The 22,445-nt window shown below is 41.8% G+C and overlaps 2 protein-coding genes across 2 annotated transcripts in view; both read right to left on the minus strand.

The window, feature by feature from the left end:
- Positions 1 to 963: 963 nt before the first annotated feature.
- LOC111973425 (zinc finger and BTB domain-containing protein 14) lies at positions 964 to 3,959 on the minus strand. The gene is made up of 2 exons (XM_024000791.2): positions 3,803 to 3,959; positions 964 to 2,563 (listed from the first exon to the last, which is right to left on the minus strand). The coding sequence occupies exons 1-2, from the start codon at positions 3,942 to 3,944 to the stop codon at positions 1,212 to 1,214; spliced, it is 1,494 nt and encodes a 497-aa protein (XP_023856559.1). The 5' UTR covers positions 3,945 to 3,959; the 3' UTR covers positions 964 to 1,211.
- A 2,067-nt stretch (positions 3,960 to 6,026) lies between these two features.
- LOC111972782 (band 4.1-like protein 3) overlaps positions 6,027 to 22,445 on the minus strand; it is a 93,376-nt gene continuing 76,957 nt past the window's right edge. The window contains 6 exon segments of the mRNA XM_070446602.1: positions 6,027 to 7,660; positions 11,673 to 11,789; positions 13,744 to 13,824; positions 16,629 to 16,721; positions 16,964 to 17,083; positions 19,565 to 19,711. Of these exon segments, the coding sequence (XP_070302703.1) occupies positions 11,679 to 11,789; positions 13,744 to 13,824; positions 16,629 to 16,721; positions 16,964 to 17,083; positions 19,565 to 19,711 (552 nt within the window). The 3' untranslated portion in view covers positions 6,027 to 7,660; positions 11,673 to 11,678.

Below are 22,445 nucleotides of genomic sequence, written 5' to 3' on the forward strand. Positions count from 1 at the left end.
TGGTAAACCAGTAGTGTGTAGTTCTAGTAGTTAGCTACACCGCTACATGGTAAAACAGTAGTGTATAGTTCTAGTAGTTAGCTACACCGCTACATGGTAAAACAGTAATGTGTAGATCCAGTAGTTAGCTACACTGCTACATGGTAAACCAGTAGTGTGTAGTTCCAGTAGTTAGCAACACTGCTATATGGTAAAACAGTAGTGTGTAGTTCCAGTAGTTAGCTACACTTCTATATGGTAAAACAGTAGTGTGTAGTTCCAGTAGTTAGCTACACCNTGTAGTTCCAGTAGTTAGCTACACTTCTATATGGTAAAACAGTAGTGTGTAGTTCCAGTAGTTAGCTACACCACTACATGGTAAAACAGTAGTGTGTATTCCCAGTAGTTAGCTACAACGCTACATGGTAAAACAGTAATGTATAGTTCTAGCAAAAAATAAATTAACTACTGAAAACCCAACCTCGATTTTTATTAGTTCAACAACCAAAAAGCTACTGTAAAATTTAGTTAAATGACTAGTTGAACAACATGTAGTTCACTACTTCCCAACACTATATATCTTTTTTTGACATGTCAATCCTTGCAAACATAGGCTAGTCTACACAAATTAAAGCTATAATGTATTTCCAAAAATAATGAAAAAGACAATAGATTAATGATTTGTTGGCAGTTGAGGCTACCATGTTTATTAAAGCAACACATATTTTGATGTCAATTACAGTAAGACTTGTGTATGTGATGCTGTGGAATAGTTAACCATCAAAAACGTTGTGGTTTATAACAATTCTTTCCATAAATTTTTACAAATCAAACATTTAATTTCCAGTTTTTCTTGATAAAACCAGTACTGTATAACAGCACTAATATATTGACAACCAAAACCGAGTAGAGGCAGTAGTCATAGCATTTATATCCATAACGCTGCCATAACATTTACACAAACATATTTTAATTAATACCCCCAAAAATGATTTAACCATTACAATATAATCAAGTGCAAGAAAGCCTAAATCACGTGAAATAAATCCAAAAATAAATGAATGCAGTCAAATCCTATCTTATTTCACTATGTTCTCGAGAAGAATGATCAAATCTATCTGATTATTGGAGTTTGTCGGCCTCCCAAAATACAAAATTAAACAGCATCAAAAAACTCAGATTGTTCTCAAGATGTCCATGACAAGTAAGGTAATGTTACACAACGTTGTGTGCTATGAGCATGCTATGGAGTCCAGTTGTTGCTCGGCCTCGGCGGCCATGGCTGCTGCCTGCAGCTGTTCTGTTTCGGTCTGCAGGGCGCTGGGCGCCATCTGCTTCCTCTCGCTGTGCATGTTGTTTTCATGTCTCTTTAGGTCTGAGGCTTTAGCAAAGGCCTTGGTGCACGAGCCGCAAACGAAAGGCTTCTCGCCCCTGTGGCGCCTCTCGTGGTCCTTCAGGTGGGACTTGTGCTTGAAGGCCTTGTCGCACATCTGGCAGCCGAAGGGACGCTCGTTGCTGTGGACCCGCTCGTGCTTCTTGAGGTCAGGCGCTCGGATGAAGGACTTGCCACACACGTCGCAGCGGTAGGGCTTGAAGCCTGTGTGGATCTTCAGATGCTCCTTCAGGTGAGCCTGGGTAGTGAAGGCTTTGCTGCAGATTTCACAGATGAACGGACGTTCGGCCGAGTGCAGCTTTTCGTGTTTCCTCAAACGGTTCTCGTCGATGAAGGTCTTTCCACAGATCTGGCAGGCGAGCTGTTCCCGTTGGCCGTAGAGGAGGTACTCGAACTTCATGTCCGTCGTGGCTGTGGTCCAACCGGGGGGCTGCTCGTCCTTCACCTCGCCGATGCTGTCAGCAAACGCTAAGGTTGTTGTGGTGTGACCCACCAGGTCTTTTTGCTCCGTGTCCATGGGTTCCACGTCCTGGTTGTAACAGCTCACCTTGTGCACGTCCTCATTGGCAGGAGGCCATTCTTTGAGAATGGCCTCCGTTACTCTCAACGCTGTGTTGGGCGATTTGTCCAAGTCGTGATTGGTCATTGGCTCTTCCACAACGTCGTCAGTAGGAGTGTCGTCATGATCACCTAGCACCTGCAAGTCGTTTTCCTGGCCCAATGTAGGGTCATCAGTAGGGAGAGCCATTTTGAGAATATCACAGGGAAAGGGTTTGTCATTTTGTCCGTTCCTTTCTTCAATGGACATGTCACGCTTCTGTGAACAGAGTTTGTCCAGAAAACGGATTCCGAGTATCTGGCCTGAAGAAATCATCAAATTCACATCCTTTATCTTCACAGAAATCTTGGCCGTGTACATGTAGTTCAACACCTCCTCGAAGATGTCTGAGCGGATGAAGTCGATTTCTATGACTGAGGAGTTGTCGACTTCATGCTTCTTGAACAGCTTTTTGAAGTAGTTGCTACACGCTGCCAGCACACAGCGGTGCGCCCTGAACTTCACATCTTCAACCACCACCGCGATGTCACAGTGTTCACCCTCCAACCGTTGCTCATTCAGTATCTTCAGGAAGATGGTCTTGTGTTCATCATCCATGTACTTCACGGTCTCTGACATCTTGGATTGATATTCTGGAACAATAGAAAGAACGTTGTTAGATGTCTGTGGATACATTTCACTCTGAACCATTGGGAAATAAGCCGAAAGCAATCTGGTCATAATATCCTAAAACGTTAACCACATTGCGAATGATTAGCTGCTTCACTGTGTGTGTCATGGCCCGATATATGATGTTTCTCTGGATGATACCATAATGGCTGTTGTGGGGCAGAATAATGGGCTGACTTAAAAAGCTATGTTTTGTTTTATCCTTTATTACCATATCAACCTAATACATGTAGTAATCTATGTGGATAGGAAAGCGTTACTATGATAGTGGCCTATATGCAATCACTTGCAATCATATGTATTTATTTTTAGGATTTGTATGTATTGTTGTGTATTGTTAGGTATTACTACACTGTTGGAGCTAGAAATAGAAACATTTCCCTGCACCTGCAATACATGTGTACGTGACCAATAACATTTGATTTGATTATTTAGATAACTAGTTTACCATCCCCTCCCGACATGGATCACATGACCAGAGGGAAATAGGCACATTGTTGAATAATTTCATTTCATGTTTTTAATTTTTTTATAACGAAATATAATCAATAAATCAAGGTTTGTGGTGGCCAAATGGTTTTAGTACATTCAATCTAGGCAGATACAATCGCCCATCAATTGAATGTCTTAGACTTTGATCATTTTCAACCCAGAAAATCATAAATTATATAACGTTGCACATGTTAAATTGGCCACATTATGAATACATCTCAATGTCGTATAGCCAATTCATTGGCAATGTAATGTGTATGCATACAGTAAACCCATTGGAAAAGCTAGCAATATAGCTTTAGATTTGGGGGAGTGTAACTAACGTTAACTGGCTAACGTTAGCTAGCCTATTTTGCTAACCTTTAGCTAGCTATAGTTTGCATCCACCTATGCTTATATACGTATTGTTTTCAACAGAACATGAATACGATGCTGCTTTTGGTTGTAAAATCGTAATTTATGTCGATGACAACACAACAATCGGTCTCATTCTGAACGGTGGGGAGAAAAGGGTTRTGTATCCGACTAGCCACAAGCACGCGAGGAAGCGCCCGTAACACTAACATGGAAAATGCCCGAGCAGCCATGAACTCTCCTGAAATGACGAACTCGAGCTTTTGCTGAAACCGTGAGCGCGCAGGCATCTTGGTTAAACATTATGCAATATTTTGGAAATCGATCTGATTCGCTAAAAAAAATACGTTTCTTACCTGTAGTACAATATGTCGTCCTCTTGAGAAAGTCTCCGATAAATGTCAAGCAGTCAAAAGGGAATAATACACTTTGTGTGTTGTTGGCCTGAGGACGAGCATAAGCGGAAGGACGCGCTGCGCCAGCACGGAACTGCAGCATGCAAGTGACTATGCGCGTACGTACGTCAATTGTAAATGTTTCCGCTTACGCTCAAAGCGTAAATACAACACAAAAAGCAGAAACCACACTGTGCTTACGCAAATTACTGATAAGAAGTCTCTGGAGCGCGAACCTAGAAGGAAAACGGGAGTAGATTTGGGGCGCGAAAGCTACTGTCACGAGCGGGAAGCGAGTGCGCTTTTTATCGAGATGATACAGATTCAATAATTAGTCCGTGCAATCCAGAGTCCTTGGTACATCCCTACCCCCATTGAAGTTCACATTTAAAATGGTTAAGGTAAGGTTCAAGGTTAGGGCTAGATAAAGATTATGGTTAGGGTTTAGGGTAGGGACGTCCCAAGGATCTCTGATAGCACTGACCCTCAATAATTTTAGCCACTTGTCACCCACAGAGCCTACAGGTGTGCAAATTCGGCACGGAGTGTCAAACTGGAGCGTTTGACATGGCCCACCGATAATAATTTGATGAAATACCCCATCAAATATTGATTTTACAACACCGTTTTAATAATTAATAATCCATATCGAGAAACTTTTTTTTTTACAAGGCATGTAGCCCTAAATGGATTTATTAGGCTCATTTCCATTTTCTTATGGTCCTCAATTGTAATGGGATGATGGATATTGGCTATTACTGATGTCATGGTTCCCTTTAGTGGTATTCTAAATGTATATGCCCAAATTACATTAAAGCAATTTTCTTTCAGTCTCTACTGCAATACAATAATTAATGCTAATTGGAGATGCCACCTTGCATAATGATTCCCTGTTTTATATCCCAGAGATGTCAATTTAATATTTCTGTAAATGTAATATGGTTATTTAACAATGTGCTGCACATCTCTTGAAGGTTTGGATTGCACCATCAATAGATATTTGTTATGGTTTGTGTTCAGAGTTAGAATAATGAACATGATGCTTATACAGCCATTAGCAGTGGGCACTATGGCCCCATCTGCTTCATGCCAGAGCAGCTGTGCCTTCACAGTTGACTTCATGTTCCATTGGTGTAGTTGCACTCTGAATTAGAGCAAAGCCAGATTCAATATGCTCTGAAAGGTCAAATCTGTAATTGAAAATACATTGTGGCTACTGGGTAGTCAACAACTTTGCCTTTGCCTAATGATCCGTTTAAAATACTAAAAACAATTTTGCAAAGCTGAAGACACATTTGGAACATTTCTATATAATGTATAACTTCAGCAAAAACACTTAATTAACTGGGCTGAGAGAAATATACAGTAGATATACACTGTACACTCCAACACATCTATGGTTCAAAAGGCTAATTTTGCGACAAACAGCTATAAGCTTCCAGCATCCTTTGAGCAGGGTGCTCACAAAGCAGTCTGGCTGATCCTGGATAGGTAGCRCTCCTACTTTGAGATGCTTCTAGTTTCTGACTGGTTAGGTCCCTCTAGACCAGGGGTGTCAAACTCATTCCACGGAGGGCCTAGTGTCTGCAGGTTTTTGGTTTTTCCTTTCAATAAAGCCCTAGACAACCAGGTGTGGGGAGTTCCTAACTAATTAGTGATGTTAATTCATCAATCAAGTACAAGGGAGGAGCGAAAACCCGCAGACACTCGGCCCCCCGTGGAATGAGTTTGACACCTGTGCTCTAGACAATACTGTTGTGGAACTGAATTATCATATTACATTTCAGTTTCCCACCAAACACTGCTCTCAAATTAGTCATTCAAAGTAACTGTCTTGTTGATGGACATTTGGCTTGGTTAGGAACATTACTAGTCTGTCACACACAACCAAAGTGATTTACACCTTAACTTGCAACACATGACTGTAACCCGGACTCTGCACTTGTGTTCGGTGAAAGTACAATCAGCCATTTTGTCACGCCTTTCCTTCTAATGGTGTTCCTTTCGTTAAATAACCTGTAGCTTGTTAGAAGAAGAGAAGAGTAGTGGGCTCGTGTCACTCTGAACTGGTTGTGATACTGTAAATGGCTTCACTGTAGAGTTACGGCCATAAGTTTATGAGAGCACAACCACCAATACATTTTCAACGATTGACAAAAAATAAATAAAAATTGATCCAACAATATGTATTTATCCATTTATTTATCTTGTGGGAAACACATTCAACAAGGATGGTTTTTACAGCTGATGATTTGAAGGGGTGGGATCAGAGGCATCATGATCCCAATATCTCTGAGGGGTCACTGATGACCGAATATATAATGTCTTAATATTCATTCTATAAGACACTGCTAATTATGTATTCTCATCCCAGTGGATGATATTGAGAGGGGGCATGTGCCACCCGATGGTGCCAACTCAGGTTCGATGGGCATGATGCCTCTGTGTGGGAGAAACCAAGCACACAAACACACACTGCAGGCTTGTACTTGAGGTTGTTGTCTGTCCATTCTGCACAGTTTTAAGGCTTGGATGTGCCACACAGGGATGAGGAGGATTCTGGGTAGGACTTAAAGGAAAATGCCACCCCCCCATATGTTGACATAGTCCCAAAATGTTTTGCTTGTCAGCAATCAAGTTTTCAAGATATGTAACTTTAAAAATACAGAAATCATCCCTGTATGATGCATCATATGACGCAAAACGCAGCATCATAGGATGCAAAATGTATCATACAGGGATGATTTCTGTATTTTCAAAGTTACATATCTTGAAAACTTGATTGCTGACAAGCAAAACATGTTGGGACTGTGTCAACAATGGACTAATGAAACAAATACCAAAATATTGTTTTTGGGTGGAATTTTCCTTTAAGAATGTGTCTTAACAATTATGTATCTAAAATTGCATCATATTCCCTATATAGTACACTACTTTTGACCAGAGCCCATATGGAATAGGGTATAATTTCAGATACAAGCCAACAAGAAAGTACAATCAACAGTGTAAAGACACATACTGTATTATAAGGGGTTTCTTAATCACCTCAGAGGTCACAGTAATGGAGTCTGTTTAACTTTTCCTGCTAACTAACACTTMTACAATATTTTGCCTCATCATCCTCATCCTCACCTTGTAATTAATGAAAACCAAATAAGCATATTTACAATTAAAGTAAAAACAACAAAATCATCTTTGAGGATGAATGACCTACTAAGCAAATGCATGTACCAGTACCATAGATATTATTGTTGTCTTTTTAAAGGGAATACTCTATGTAAAATTGGATAAAATCAGCATTTGGGATAAATAAGGGGACTTATGACAAGATGAATGCCACATCTATTGCGTGGATAAATATTGTGCCATCATAGCCTACTATTATACATGTTTCCAAGTGAGCAGTTTGATAATAAATACAACATAATGATCGATACTATCTTAACTCTCATCACATACATTCTTAAACCTTTGAGTCTGAGTTTACAGGTCAAGCAAAACATGTAGAACTTTTGATATATCTTCTTTTTTTTTTCTTTTACAAAAATGCAGAATTGTTCCCTTTTCATGCAATATACATGTTCCTATGAAGGTAGCTTTGGAGGTTTGTGTTTGCCAGTAGTGATGGTGAGTGAGTGAGGGAGTGTGGGTGGATGAGGTTAGTTCAGTAGTGGTCGGATGCAGTATTAGTGTCTGCTACAGTGGGGTGCTGTCCGTCGGCAACGCCACTATCCTGCTTGCGTCCCTTACTCTGAACAGCGTGAAGTAACGTTAACAGAATGCTCCCGAAACGTTAGTGAACCTGGTGACCCGTCACTCCTGAAAGAGAGAGAGTATCGTTATAGAGCACGTGCTAAGATGAAACAGATGAACACTCCCATTCTTGTTGAAGGTACATCTTTTTCAGAAGGATGGAAAAAAGGAAATGTTTTATGTTATTGTAGCTGTTATGATTGAAGATAAGAAGAATAGCATGAGAGAGGTCATGTGAATATCAGAGGTCATGTGAATACCAGAGGTCGTGTGAATGGCAGAGGTCGTGTGACTGGCAGAGGTCGTGTGACTGGCAGAGGTCGTGTGACTGGCAGAGGTCGTGTGACTGGCAGAGGTCGTGTGAATACCAGAGGTCGTGTGAATATCAGAGGTCGTGTGAATATCAGAGGTCATGTGAATATCAGAGGTCGTGTGAATATCAGAGGTCGTGTGAATGGCAGAGGTCTTGTGAATGCCAGAGGTCGTGTAAATGCCAGAGGTCGTGTAAATGGCAGAGGTCGTGTGAATGGCAGAGGTCTTGTGAATGCCAGAGGTCGTGTAAATGCCAGAGGTCGTGTAAATGGCAGAGGTCGTGTGAATGGCAGAGGTCTTGTGAATGCCAGAGGTCGTGTAAATGCCAGAGGTCGTGTGAATGTCAGAGGTCGTGTGAATGGCAAAGGTCGTGTGAATACCAGAGGTCGTGTGAATCCAGAGTCGTGTAAATACCAGAGGTCGTGGTGAATGTCAGAGGTCGTGTGAATGCCAGAGGTCGTGTGAATACCAGAGGTCGTGTGAATGGCAGTCAACGGTTTGTTTGTTATCAGCAGAAGAACCTTTTCCATCTAAACCAACACTTATCAGACACAAGTTCATACAAGCTGCATGCTAAAACATGACCATTTATTTTAAGGGTTAATAGACTAGACAGCCCTGCCAAGCAATATGTCTCTACTACAGCATACAGAAACTTTGACAATAAGAAATGTAAACTGGTGTCTCTCTTGAGCATTATGCCATAATAACCAGAAAGAGGGTAATAATGATATAATGTAGTTAAAACACACTGATAAATAACCCCTCATTTGATAGGAATGAGACACTGGTAGTATGAAAACAGTACACTCTGAACACTACAGAGATAACAGAGATAATTATATAGACAACAATCAAAACCAAACTTGAAATTTAGACAAGACAGTAAAAAAGAATTGCAAACACACAACGTTTGAATTGCTTATTGTCAATAATGGTATGAGAAGCTGAAAGGAAATGCAAACATTAGCACCAATAACATTTCCAGAACAGCCATCACAGGCACAGAAGCCAGCCATGGAAGGCTATAGAGAGACTCCATACAGTATATAGAGAGACTCCATACAGTATATAGAGAACTCCATACAGTACATAGAGACTCCATAAGATAGAGCTCCATACGTATATAGAGAGACTCCATACAGTATATAGAGAGACTCCATCAGTATATAGAGACTCCATAGCAGTATATAGAGAGATCCATACAGTATATAGAGAGACTCCATACAGTATATAGAGACTCCATACAGTATATAGAGAGACTCCAACAGTATATAGAGAGACTCATACAGTATATAGAGAGACTCCATACAGTTACATAGAGACTCCATACAGTATATAGAGAGACCCATACAGTATATAGAGAGACTCCATACAGTATATAGAGAGACTCCATACAGTATATATAGAGACTCCATACAGTACATAGAGACTCCATACAGTATATAGAGAGACTCCATACAGTACATAGAGACTCCATACAGTATATAGAGAGACTCCATAAGTATATAGAGACTCCATACAGTATATAGAGAGACTCCATACAGTATATAGAGAGACTCCATACAGTATATAGAGAGAGACACCATACAGTTATATAGAGAGACTCCTACAGTATATAGAGACTCCTACAGTATATATATATATAGAGAGACTCCATACAGTATATATAGAGACTCCATACAGTAATATAGAGAGACTCCATACAGTATATATAAGAGACTCCATACGGTATATATAGAAACTCATACAGTATATAGAGAGACTCCATACAGTATATAGAGAGACTCCATACAGTATATATAGAGACTCCATACAGTATATAGAGAGAGTCCATAAGTATATAGAGAGACTCCATACAGTATATAGAGAGACTCCATACAGTATATAGAGAGAGACACCATACAGTATATATAGAGAGACTCATACAGTATATAGAGACTCCATACAGATTATATATAGAGAGACTCCATACAGTATATAGAGAGACTCCATACAGTATATATAGAGAGACTCCATACAGTACATAGAGACTCCATACAGTATATAGAGGACTCCATACAGTATATAGATCCATACAGTATATAGAGAGACTCCATACAGTATATAGAGAGACTCCATACAGTATATAGAGAGAGACACCATACAGTATATATGAAGAGACTCCATACAGTATATAGAGACTCCTACAGTATTATATATATAGAGAGACTCCATACAGTATATATAGAGACTCATACAGTATATAGAGAGACTCCATACAGTATATATAGAGACTCCATACGGTATATATAGAAACTCCATACAGTATATAGAGAGACTCCATACAGTATATAGAGAGACTCCATACAGTATATATAGAGACTCCATACAGTATATAGAGAGAGTCCATACAGTATATAGAGAGACTCCATACATATTTATAGAGAGACTCCATACAGTATATAGAGAGGACACCATACAGTATATATAGAGAGACTCCATACAGTAATATAGAGACTCCATACAGTATATATATATAGAGAGACTCCATACAGTATATTAGAGAGACTCCATACAGTATATATAGAGAGACTCCATACAGTATATAGAGACTCCATACAGTATATAGAGAGAGACTCCATACAGTATATAGAGAGACACCATACAGTATATATAGAGACACCATACAGTATATATAGAGACTACATACAGTATATAGAGACTCCATACAGTATATATATATAGAGAGACTCCATACAGTATATATAGTGACTCCATACAGTATTATAGAGAAGACTCCATACAGTATAATATATAGAGAGAGACTCCATACAGTATATAGAGGAGACTCCATACAGTAAATATATATATATGATATGACGTATATATAAGAGAGATCCATACATTATATAAGAGGACTCCATACAGTATATATATAGACACATCTCCATACAGTAAATACAGAGACTCCATACAGTAATATAGAGACTCCATACAGTATATATAGAGACACCATACAGTATATATAGAGACTCCATACAGTATATATAGAGACTCCATACAGTAAAATATAGAGATACTCCATACAGTATATAGAGAGACTCCATACAATATATAGAGAGATTCCATACATTATATAGAGAGACTCCATACATTATATAGAGAGACCCATATTATATAGAGACTCCATACAGTATATATAGACTCCATACAGTAAATATATAGAGACTCCATACAGTATATATATAGACCACTCCATACAGTATATATAGACTCCATACAGTAAATATATAGAGACTCCATACAGTATATAGACACTCATACGTAATAAGAGACTCCATACAGTAATATAGAGACTCCATACAGTTATATAGAGACTCCATACAGTATATATATAGACACTCCATACAGTAAATACAGAGACTCCATACAGTAAATATAGAGACTCCATACAGTATATATAGAGACTCCATACAGTATATATAGAGACTCCATACAGTATGTGTATATATATATATATATATATATATATATATGAGAGAGAGTCCATCCACACAGAAGGAATCATGATACTATAGTTGACTGTGAGAGGGAGAGGACTGTGGAAAGCTGAAGCAGCCCCAGGTTAGTACAGCAAGCTGAGCATCGAGCAGCCCTATGGGAAGCCGGTGACTGTAGACAGCACAAGAAGCAGAGGATGGATGTGGAGGGAATGGAGAGGGTTACTTGTCAGTGTCCTGCCAGCCAGACCCAGCGTACAAGACCGACGACGTGGTCCCCTTACCTGCGGTCACTCTTCGCCCTCCTCGGGCGTGATCTCAGTCTCTTTGTGGACCACTACTTTGGTCACTGACATGTCAGGGTGCTGCTCTTTGGCCTCCTTTATGGCCTGAGCCAAGGCCTACAGACAGACAGACATTATGCCAAACACCCCATGGAGGGAAACAGAGAGGAAGGTGGAATGGGCATGATCAGAATCACAAGGGCAAGGGCTGGACTAGTCACAGTGTGGTTGGGGATACCTCTTCACAGTGTGGTTGGGGATACCTCTTCACAGTGTGGTTGGGTATACCTCCTTCACAGTGTGGTTGGGGTTACCTCCTTCACAGTGTGGTTGGGATACCTCCTTCACAGTGTGGTTGGGTATACCTCCTTCACTGTGTGGTTGGGTATACCTCCTTCACAGTGTGGTTGGCGATACCTCCTTCACAGTGTGGTTGGGTATACCTCCTTCACAGTGTGGTTGGGGATACTCTTCACAGTGTGGTTGGGTATACCTCCTTCACTGTGTGGTTGGGTATACCTCCTTCACAGTGTGGTTGGCGATACTCTTCACAGTGTGGTGGGATACCTCCTTCACAGTGTGGTTGGGTATACCTCCTTCACAGTGTGGTTGGGGATACCTCCTTCACAGTGTGGTTGGGTATACCTCCTTCACTGTGTGTTGGGTATACTCCTTCACATGTGGTTGGGGATACCTCCTTCACAGTGTGGTTGGGATTACCTCCTTCACAGTGTGGTTGGGTATACCTCCTTCACAGTGAGGTTGGGTATACCCCTTCACAGTGTGGTTGGGATACCTCCTTCAAGTGAGGTTGGGTATACCTCCTTCACAGTGTGGTTGGGTATACCTCCTTCACAGTGTGGTTGGGTATACCTCCTTCACAGTGTGTTGGGTATACCCTTCACAGTGTGGTTGGGTATACCTCCTTCACAGTGTGTTTGGGGATACTCCTTCACAGTGTGGTTGGTTATACCTCCTTCACTGTGTGGTTGGGTATACTCCTTCACAGTGTGGTTGGCGATCTCCTTCACAGTGTGGTTGGGGATACCTCCTTCACAGTGTGGTTGGGTATACCTCCTTCACAGTGTGGTTGGGGATACCTCCTTCACAGTGTGGTTTGGGTATACCTCCTTCACTGTGTGGTTGGTATACCTTCCTTCACAGTGTGGTTGGGGATACCTCCTTCACAGTGTGGGTTGGGGATACCTCTTCACAGTGTGGTTGGGTATACCTCCTTCACAGTGAGGTTGGGTATACCTCCTTCACAGTGTGGTTGGGGATACCTCCTTCACAGTGAGGTGGGTATACCTCCTTCACAGTGTGGTTGGGTATACCTCCTTCACAGTGTGGTTGGGTATACCTCCTTCACAGTGTGGTTGGGTATACTCTTCACAGTGTGGTTGGGTTACCTCCTTCACAGTGTGGTTGGGGATACCTCCTTCACTGTGTGGTTGGGTATCCTCCTTCACTGTGTGGTTGGGTATACCTCCTTCACAGTGTGGTTGGGTATACCTCCTTCACAGTGTGGTTGGGTATACCTCCTTCACAGTGTGGTTGGGTATACCTCCTTCACTGTGTGGTTGGGTATACCTCCTTCACAGTGTGGTTTGTGAACACCTCCGTCACTGTGTGTGTGAACACCTCCGTCACTGTGTGTGTGAACACCTCCGTCACTGTGAGTGAGAACACCTCCGTCACTGTGTGTGTGAACACCTCCGTCACTGTGTGTGTGAACAACGACTTTAAGACATCATCGAAAATACTTTATATTGTTATCTGGTCACATTACAACCAGATAAAGACGTCTTTTTCTGGTTACTAAAAAGACGATAACAAAACTTGTTACAACTAGTATACAGCGGGACCATGACATCATAAAAGACGGCATAATGATGTCTTTGCCACCAGTTTGTTCGTCGGGTAGGGGACCGAATATCTTGACATCAGCAATGTCTCCAGTTACCAATCGTCTTGTTAAAATAGCTAAGCCTATTTAGTAGCTGTAAGGATACTTAGGATGCATGCTAGAGGACACACAGTGCAAGAGTGAAGAAACAGTATATCTTTTTACCTCGTCATGGTCCATGTCTGCATCACCCGAGATTACGATTCTCTTCTCGATCCTGGTTTCCGAGATGCCTCCTTTCACAGTCTGGAAAAAATGTAATTGAATTTGAGGTATATTTCAGACGTGGAACAACAAAGCCTAAAGGAACCTACAGCTGTAGTATTGGAAGCACCAAGCTTGAAACCAACTGAGCCAATGGAACCACCTAATTAATAGCATACTGTATGAGTGAATAGGGCGTGGATATGGATTCCACTGGTTTGTTAGTGGTGCATCATTTCACTTACCCATGCCACTGGGTCGTTCCACGAAACTAGTCCCTTTTGGGTAGTGGAACTTGGTGAATTTAAATTTTAACATTCTGTCATAAAGATAACATGTTCAATTTAATAATTTAAAAAAMCAAAAAACAAATGGACTACAGTAAGTGCCAAATATAGTAACAGTGTTGACAATTTCATTTTAAATCAGWCGTAAATCCCCTTGTGACAGGGGGAATGGAAGCTTGTTGAATGCAAGCTTCACAAAAAAAAAGGAAATTGTAATTTTTTTAATAAAATGCCTGTCTATCTATTGGTAACAGGGTTGAAGTGTAATGCTCAAACTGCTTTGTTTTCCAACACAAAACACCAGGAAATGGCAAACATAGTAGAACCAGCTCACCTGCTTTTACACTATGATTGGACTATTAGATGTTCAATTTCTTTTTTTTTTAAGGAATAATTTCATCTTATTAAAACGAGAGTTCAGTTCACGTAACAGGGTTGACCTTAAAATGAGGGACAGACGTAAATKAATCACTAATCACATTAAATAAATAATAATCTTTAGAAATTACTTTGTCAAAGAAATAAAATAACTTGGRCTTTACAATGATTGTAACGTCCTGACCAGAGTTATTATGTGTTTTGCTTGTTTAGTGTTGGTCAGGACGTGAGCTGGGTGGGAATTCTATGTTGTGTGTCTAGTTTGTCTGTTTCTATGTCCAGCCTAATATGGTTCTCAATCAGAKGCAGATGGTAATCGTTGTCCCTGATTGAGAATCATATATAGGAGGCTTGTTTTGTGTTGGGATTTGGTGGGTGTTTGTTTCCTGTCTCTGTGATTGTCTGCACCAGATAGGTCTGTCTCGGTTTTTGCACATTTGTTATTTTGTATTGTTGTTTGTAGTGTTTCACTTGTTCTTTATTAAACATGTTTAACACTAGCCGCGCTGCACTTTGGTCCTCTCCTTCACCCCTGGAAGAAAACCGTTACAATGATGGTGAAAACCTGGAGAAGTTTTGGAGTTTAAGTGGGTTAAAATCTTCCTAAAAGTCACAGAGGGTGCACGGAGGGACATGTCAAAATGCTGGATTTATTAATATAAACAATCTGTTTTATTTGTCTATGCGGTCTATATTAAAAGGCACTTCATTTAATATATCAGGCTTTTAAAATGCAATATTGGTGTCACGTATACTCCCTCTCCGGCCTCTAGGTCATCAGGCTGCTGATTATCCCACACACCTGTCACCATCGTCTCGCACACCTGCTCCTCATGACACCCACCTTGACTCCATCACCTCCTTGATTATCTTCCCTGTATCTGTCACTTTCCTTGGTTCTTTCCTCAGGTGTTATTGACTCTGTTTTCATGTCGGTGCGTTGTTTGTGCTACGTGTTTAATTTATTTATTAAAACACTCACACCCTGAACTTGCTTCCCGACTCTCAGCGAACTCGTTACAGAATAACACCTCATCTAAGGGAAGCATCAGCAAGTGTTTTTTTAATGTTATTTTTGGGTTAAAGTAATGCCGTTGGGTCCGGGAACTGCTACAGGCTCTCATGCCTCAACCAGATTGCCAGGCTACCCTGCCTCAGCCGGCTCATCAGGCTCTCATGCCTCAACCAGATCGCCAGGCTCTCATGCCTCAGCCGGCTCATCAGGCTCTCATGCCTCCGCCGGATGCCAGGCTCCACTGCCTCAGCCGGCTTGTGGGCTTTCATACCTTAGCCGGATCGCCGGCTCCCCTGCCTCAGCTGGCTCGTTGGGCTTTCATACCTTAGCCGGATGCCAGGCTCCACTCCTCAGCCGGCTTGTTGGTTTCTTATACTTAGCGGTCGCCAGGCTCCCCTGCCTCAGCTGGCTCGTTGGGCTTTCATACCTTAGCCGGATCGCCAGGCTCCCCTGCCTCAGCCGTCTCGTTGGGCTTTCATACCTTAGCCGGATCGCCGGGCTCCCCTGCCTCAGCTGGCTCGTTGGGCTTTCATGCCTCAGCCGGATCGCTAGGCTCCCCTGCCTCAGCCGGCTTGTTGGGCTTTCATGCCTCCGCCGCATCGCCAGGTTCCCCTGCCTCAACCGATCTGTCAGGTTCCCGCACCCCAGCTGACTCGACAGGTTCCCGAGCCTCAGCTGGCGTGACAGGTTCTCGCGCATCAGCAGGGGTGACCGGTCCGCTCCTGATCCCCGGGTTCGTCATCTTTGACGGCGTCCTGCGGCTAGAGCCTAGTTTCGGGGATACTGTCACGTATACTCCCTCTCCAGCCTCTAGGTCATCCGGCTGCTGAATATCCCGCACACCTGTCACCATCGTCTCACGCACCTCACCTGGACTCCATCACCTCCTTGATTATCTTCCCTATATCTGTCACTTTCCTTGGTTCTTTCCTCAGGTGTTATTGACTCTGTTTTCATGTACGTGTTTGTTTGTGTTACGTGTTTATTGTTTTGTTTATTTATTAAAACACTCACTCCCTGAACTTGCTTCCCGACTCTCAGGGCGCTCGTTACAATTGGTGCACAATTTAAACTTAAAATATCAAAGGGACACAAAAGGGACTCATGGATAAAGCAGAGGTGAATGACAGTGGCACCCCTCTGAGTTGAGGTSAGGTAGTATCTACCTTGGTGATATGTGTGGTTGTGGTGGTGCTGGTGGTGTCTGAGGTGATGGTCTGGGCACTCATCAACACCCCCGCCTCGGGATCAGCGTCAGCCTGGAACAACACAGACCCAATTCATCATCTCAATTGGATGGAAGAACAGGGTCGTATTCCTTAGGCACCAAATGTTGTAAAACGGATTGAAACAAGGAGGAACTACTTGGACGTTTTTTGTTGCAATTAGAGTTTTACAACATTTTCCATTGTGTGCCCTAATGAACACTACCCAGGTCAAAAAGTATATGAGAATATCCAGAATAGAGCATGAGACATAAGTCTGACGAGAGGGCCTTTACCTCTAGTGACTGGTATGTGACAGTTTTCATTTCCGTGTGTATTACAGGGACCCCATGGGTCACATCCACCACGCCTGCCCTGTTGAAGGTCAGGACCTCTGGAGCCTCCAGCACAGACAACTGAGAGAGAGAGGGATAGAGAGAGAGAGAGAGTGAGAGAGAGAGTGAGAGTGAGAGAGGGGGGGTAGTGAGAGAAATAGAGGGAGAGGGATAAAGAGAAGAGACGAGAGATAGATAGAGAGGAAGGAAAATAAAGAGAGGGAGAGAAGAGAGAGAGGAGAGAGAGAGAAGAGAGAGAGAGAGAGATAGAGTGGATGAAGAGAGAGAAGATGAGGGGGGGGGAGAGTGAGAGAAATATAGGGAGAGGGATATAGAGAGAGAAAGAGAGGGATAGAGAGAGAGAGGGAGGGATAGAGAGAGAGAGAAATAAAGAGAGGGATGGAGAGAGAGGGAGAGAGATAGAAACAGAGAAATAAAGAGAGATAGAGAGGGATAGAGAGAGAAATAAAGACAGAGATGGAGAAAGAGGGATAGAGAGAGCGGGGGAGAGAAAGAGATATGGATAGAGAGAGAGAGAGAGAGAAATGATAAATGAAAATGGGGCAGAAAATAAGATTTCACCCTTATATTTATTTATACACACACAGGCAATCATGTTTGCATGCTCACACACAATTACATTGTCACCGTCTGTCTACAGGACACACAAGCAATTAATGAATGAATTGAAAGGTCATAGAAAGAGGAAAGGGAAAGTACTGAAGGACTGGCTGTTCATGAGGACCATCCTCTCTCTGATAGAATATTTATACAATTATCAAAATGAATCAAATCAAAATGATAACATAAAATTCCGAAAGCAAATAGCAGAGATGTTGTTATAACATAAATAGTCATTTTTTAAATTTATGATGGAAAGGGCTACTACACTTAGTGCATCATCCTGGACCATTCACTAAGAATTCATCACAGTTCACCACAGAGTAAGTCTTATGTGGGATTGTGGAAGCATATTCATTCATTTAGGAGAAAGCCAAATGGGTCTACCTGGCAGGATTGTATTTATAAACTGAAACGGTTCACATAATTAGAAAATGTCTGTGGACCGATAGACAATAATCCTGCAACAGACCGCTATCTATTCAATCTGTGCTTCTCATAGACGTGTGTCCATAAAACATTCTAATTCATTGCTGCTCATGATTGCCACAAAGGTAATCAACACTGAGTAAAACATGAAGAACAGCTGCTCTTTCCATGACATAGACGGACCAGATGATTCCAGGTGAAAGATATGATCCCTTATTGATGTCACTTGTTAAATCCACTTCAGTCAGTGTAGATGAAGGGGAGGAGACAGGTTAAAGAAACATTTTTAAGCAACTGAATATTAGGAAGGTGTTCTTAATGTTTTAAGATACTCAGTGTATCTGAACATCGAGGAAATAAAGCAACAACAAGTCATGAAGAAATAAACTGTTTCCACTATGATACTGTGTGTATATGTGCAGCTCGAAAATATTATAGCGTTTATAGTGGCGCTGTAAGAACAAACACAGGCCTGCATACACACAATCACACAATCACACACGCAAGAACGGTCTTCAACCGTTTTCAATACCTCCCTGGCTGATAGATACAGTAGCATACAGTATGTACAGCCTGCCTGGCCATGGTAATGCTTTCCAATAGAAAACCCAGTGGGCAGAAACAGGGACAGGAAACAGGGAAAAGGACAGTCTCCCACCTGCACAGGCTGGCTGACTGCTACTATTGGCAAAGAGGAGGGTCAGGACTGGGGGAGTTGGGTAGCTGATTCTGTGGTAATACGACCAAGATTGGGATAAATTGCGTGCTTCCTGCTTATTGGCACTACTAGCTAATGGGAGGCCAAGATTGGGATCATTTGGGGAGAATCTTTCCAGTGATATTACAGGGGAATGGGAAGGCAAGACTGCAACAGATTGAGCACTTTCTAAATAGCATGGGCAAAAAGGAATATGAGACAGGAGTAGCTTTTCCAGTGCTATTGTAGACAAGTGGGAAGGACAGTTAAGGATAGTTTAGGGGGGCACTTATGGAGAGGTACTACAGGTCAATGGGGCAACTAGGGAACATTCTGGGGCTCTTTTGGGGTGTTACCTCCGAGTGAGCCCTTGCAGCAGCTACCTCCCCACTGAGACTCTGCCAGGACGCTCCAATAGGAGAGGGGTGCACGGGGGAGGGGGGCACGAAGCACCCTCTCCAGTCTTGGCTGTTCTCCTTCTCCGCTTCCTCCTCTGAGACTGACCCTGCTGACTCCTCTCCCTCTGACTGACTGTCCAGCCCAAGGCCTAGGCTTCCACCCGAGCCTGGGGCTGGAGTTTTCTCCTCGGCCTCCGCCTGCTTCACCGCCGCCCCTATAGCCTTGTCCAYGGCAGCCTTGGCTGCGGCAGTCAGGGCCGGCCCCGCCGAGGCTACGCTAGCGGCGTCACTAGTGTCACTTGCCTCGCTTGGCGTGTCTGAGTCGTCAGAGTGGTCATCATGCATACTCAGCCCTGTAAACCCCAGCATGGACTGAGGCCTATCGTCCTCTATCCCTTCCAGTGAGTCTGTCTCTACCTGCTCAGTCTGATGCTCTGCCTGGTTCTCCAAGTTGTCAGGCTGTTCTGGCTGTGCCGACTTCAGCTCAGGCTGGTCCTGGTCTTTTTCTTGTTGGGATGATACCACCTCTGTCTGCAGCACGATCCGCTCCACCTTCTCTGTTGTCTAACAAAGGAAACAAACAAGACATCACCAACAGTCTTCTTGAACCTTCAATATGGATTGAATCTACAGTAGTATGGAAGCAGATGAAAAAATAGCATGAATCTGTAGGGTGTCCAATCAAAAACACATCTTTTGACCAATGAGTAAACAAATATTATTTGTGCAGATAGTCCTTTAAGAAAAACCAATGGTCCAAACCTCATGTCTCTATCATAATCCATTCAAAAGTTATTGGAGTTTTTACCGTTGTTAGATGGCTTAGATTAGGGAGGCCAGAGGGAAAAAAGTGGTCAAAAAAAAGGAAAAGTGCATTGTGTCAGCTAGGCTGGATGCCGTGCAAGAATTAAGGCTATTGGCTACATGACAGGCTCACTTTCCCTTTGAACTGGTCATCTTTCTTCTCGAATCCGTAGGACATAAAACAATATAGAGGTAAGATAGATATTGATTTTGAGACATGACATGTAGTATTTTCATATTTTAGTATACACTTTATTTTAATTCGAAATTCCTGTTATTATTAGATTTCTCACAAAAACAAGCATATCTCTATAAATTTCAACGGAGCACTGAGTGTATACYAAGCTTTTCATTTTCAAAGCCTTTTACATTTCATTCAGCTCGTGTCATGCTAATTTATATATTCTTGCGACCCTCGGAAACAACTTTGAAGACGACCACAAGATATAAAATCCGCAACAGTTGTTATAAGACACCTGTAACCTCTATGTCAACAGTTGTTATAAGAAACCTGCACCTCTATGTCAACAGTTGTATAGAACCTGCTACCTCTATAGTCAACAGTTGTTATAAAAACCTGCACCTCTATGTCAACAGTTGTTATAAACACCTGACCTCTATGTCAACAGTTGTTATAAGAACCTGCACCTCTATGTCAACAGTTGTTAAAAGAAACCTGTAACCTCTATGTCAACAGTTGTTATAAAGAAACCTGCACCTCTATGTCAACAGTTTGTATAAGAAAACTGCACCTCTATGTCAACAGTTGTTATAAAGAAAACTGCACCTCTATGTCACAGTTGTTATAAGAAACCTGCACTCTATGTCAACAGTTGTTAATAGAAAAACTGCACCTCTATGTCAACATGTTGTTATAAGAAACCTGCACCTCTATGTCAACAGTTGTTATACAGAAAACTGCACCTCTATGTCAACAGTTGTTATAAGAAACCTGCACCTCTATGTCAACAGTTGTTATAAGAAACCTGCACCTCTATGTCAACAGTTGTTATAAGAAACCTGTAACCTCTATGTCAACAGTTGTATAAGAAACCTGCAACCTCTATGTCAACAGTTGTTTATAAGAAACCTGCACTCTATGTCAACAGTTTGTTATAAGAAACCTGCCCTCTATGCAACAGTTGTTATAAAACCTGCACCTCTATGTCAACAGTTTGTTATAAGAAACTGCACCTCTATGTCAACAGTTGTTATAAGAAACCTGCACCTCTATGTCAACAGTTGTTATAAGAAACCTGCACCTCTATGTCAACGTTGTTATAAGAAACCTGCACCTCTATGTCAACAGTTGTTATAAGAAACCTGCACCTCTATGTCAACAGTTGTTATAAGAAACCTGCACTCTATGTCAAACAGTTGTTATAAGAAACCGCACCTCTATTCAACAGTGTATAAAGAAACCTGACCTCTATGTCAACAGTTGTTATAAGAAACCTGCACCTCATATGTCAACAGTTGTTATAAGAAACCTGCACCTCTATGTCAACAGTTGTTATAAGAAACCTGACCTCTATTCAACAGTTGTTATAAGAAACCTGAACCTCTATGTCAACAGTTGTTATAAGAAACCTGACCTCTATGTCAACAGTTGTTATAAGAAACCTGCACCTCTAATGTCAACAGTTGTTATAAGAAACCTGTAACCCTATGTCAACAGTGTTTATAAGAAACCTGTAACCTCTATGTCAACAGTTGTTATAAGAAACCTGACCTCTATGTCAACAGTTGTTATAAGAAACCTGCACCTCTATGTCAACAGTTGTTATAAGAACCTGCACCTCTATGTCAACAGTTGTTATAAGAAACCTGCACCTCATGTCAACAGTTGTTATAAGAAACCTGCACCTCTATGTCAACAGTTGTTATAAAAAACCTGCACCTCTATGTCAACAGTGTGTTTAAAAACCTGCAACCTCTATGTCAAGCAGTTTATGAAGAAACCTGCACCTCTATGTAACAGGTGCTTATTTATTATTATTATCTTGGTGCTTATTATTGGATGTTAGAGGAAAAGTTCACACTGAATGATTTAGAACGTGAATAATTATATTTGTTTTTTGGTAAAAATGTATTTTAGATCATAAGGAAGTGAAATTTCATCACCAAAGCAAGTTTTCAGCCACTCTGGGCAGAGTGGGTGGATAACCTAGAATCTGCTTCCATACAGTAGGGAAGGGTTACTTCATATGTTAGTACCGATGTGATCTTTCTGAATACATGTTTAAATCATTTAACATGCTGTGCATTGGATGATTGCTTTGTTCCCCACTTTCAGGTATCAAAATGACCTAAAGGTGGAGTAGAGTTGCAAAATCAAATATGCCGGGTGGGTAACGCTCTCACATTCCTCCTCAATAAGGCCCCAGGACCATGTGGTGCCTCTGACTAGACAAACCATTCCTCCTCAATAAGGCCCCAGGACCATGTGGTGCCTCTGTCTAGACAAACCATTCCTCTTCAATAAGGCCCCAGG

This window comes from Salvelinus sp. IW2-2015, linkage group LG14, assembly GCF_002910315.2.
Source record: "Salvelinus sp. IW2-2015 linkage group LG14, ASM291031v2, whole genome shotgun sequence".
Classification (NCBI taxonomy): Eukaryota; Metazoa; Chordata; class Actinopteri; order Salmoniformes; family Salmonidae; genus Salvelinus; species Salvelinus sp. IW2-2015.

Bases quoted from the DNA above. Each gene is read 5' to 3' on its own strand.
- LOC111973425 (XM_024000791.2), bottom strand. From the start codon at position 3,944: ATGCTGCAGTTCCGTGCTGGCGCAGCGCGTCCTTCCGCTTATGCTCGT. The intron at 2,564-3,802 runs GTAAGAAACGTA...CTATTGTTCCAG, and splicing joins GACGACATATTGTACTACAG to AATATCAATCCAAGATGTCA.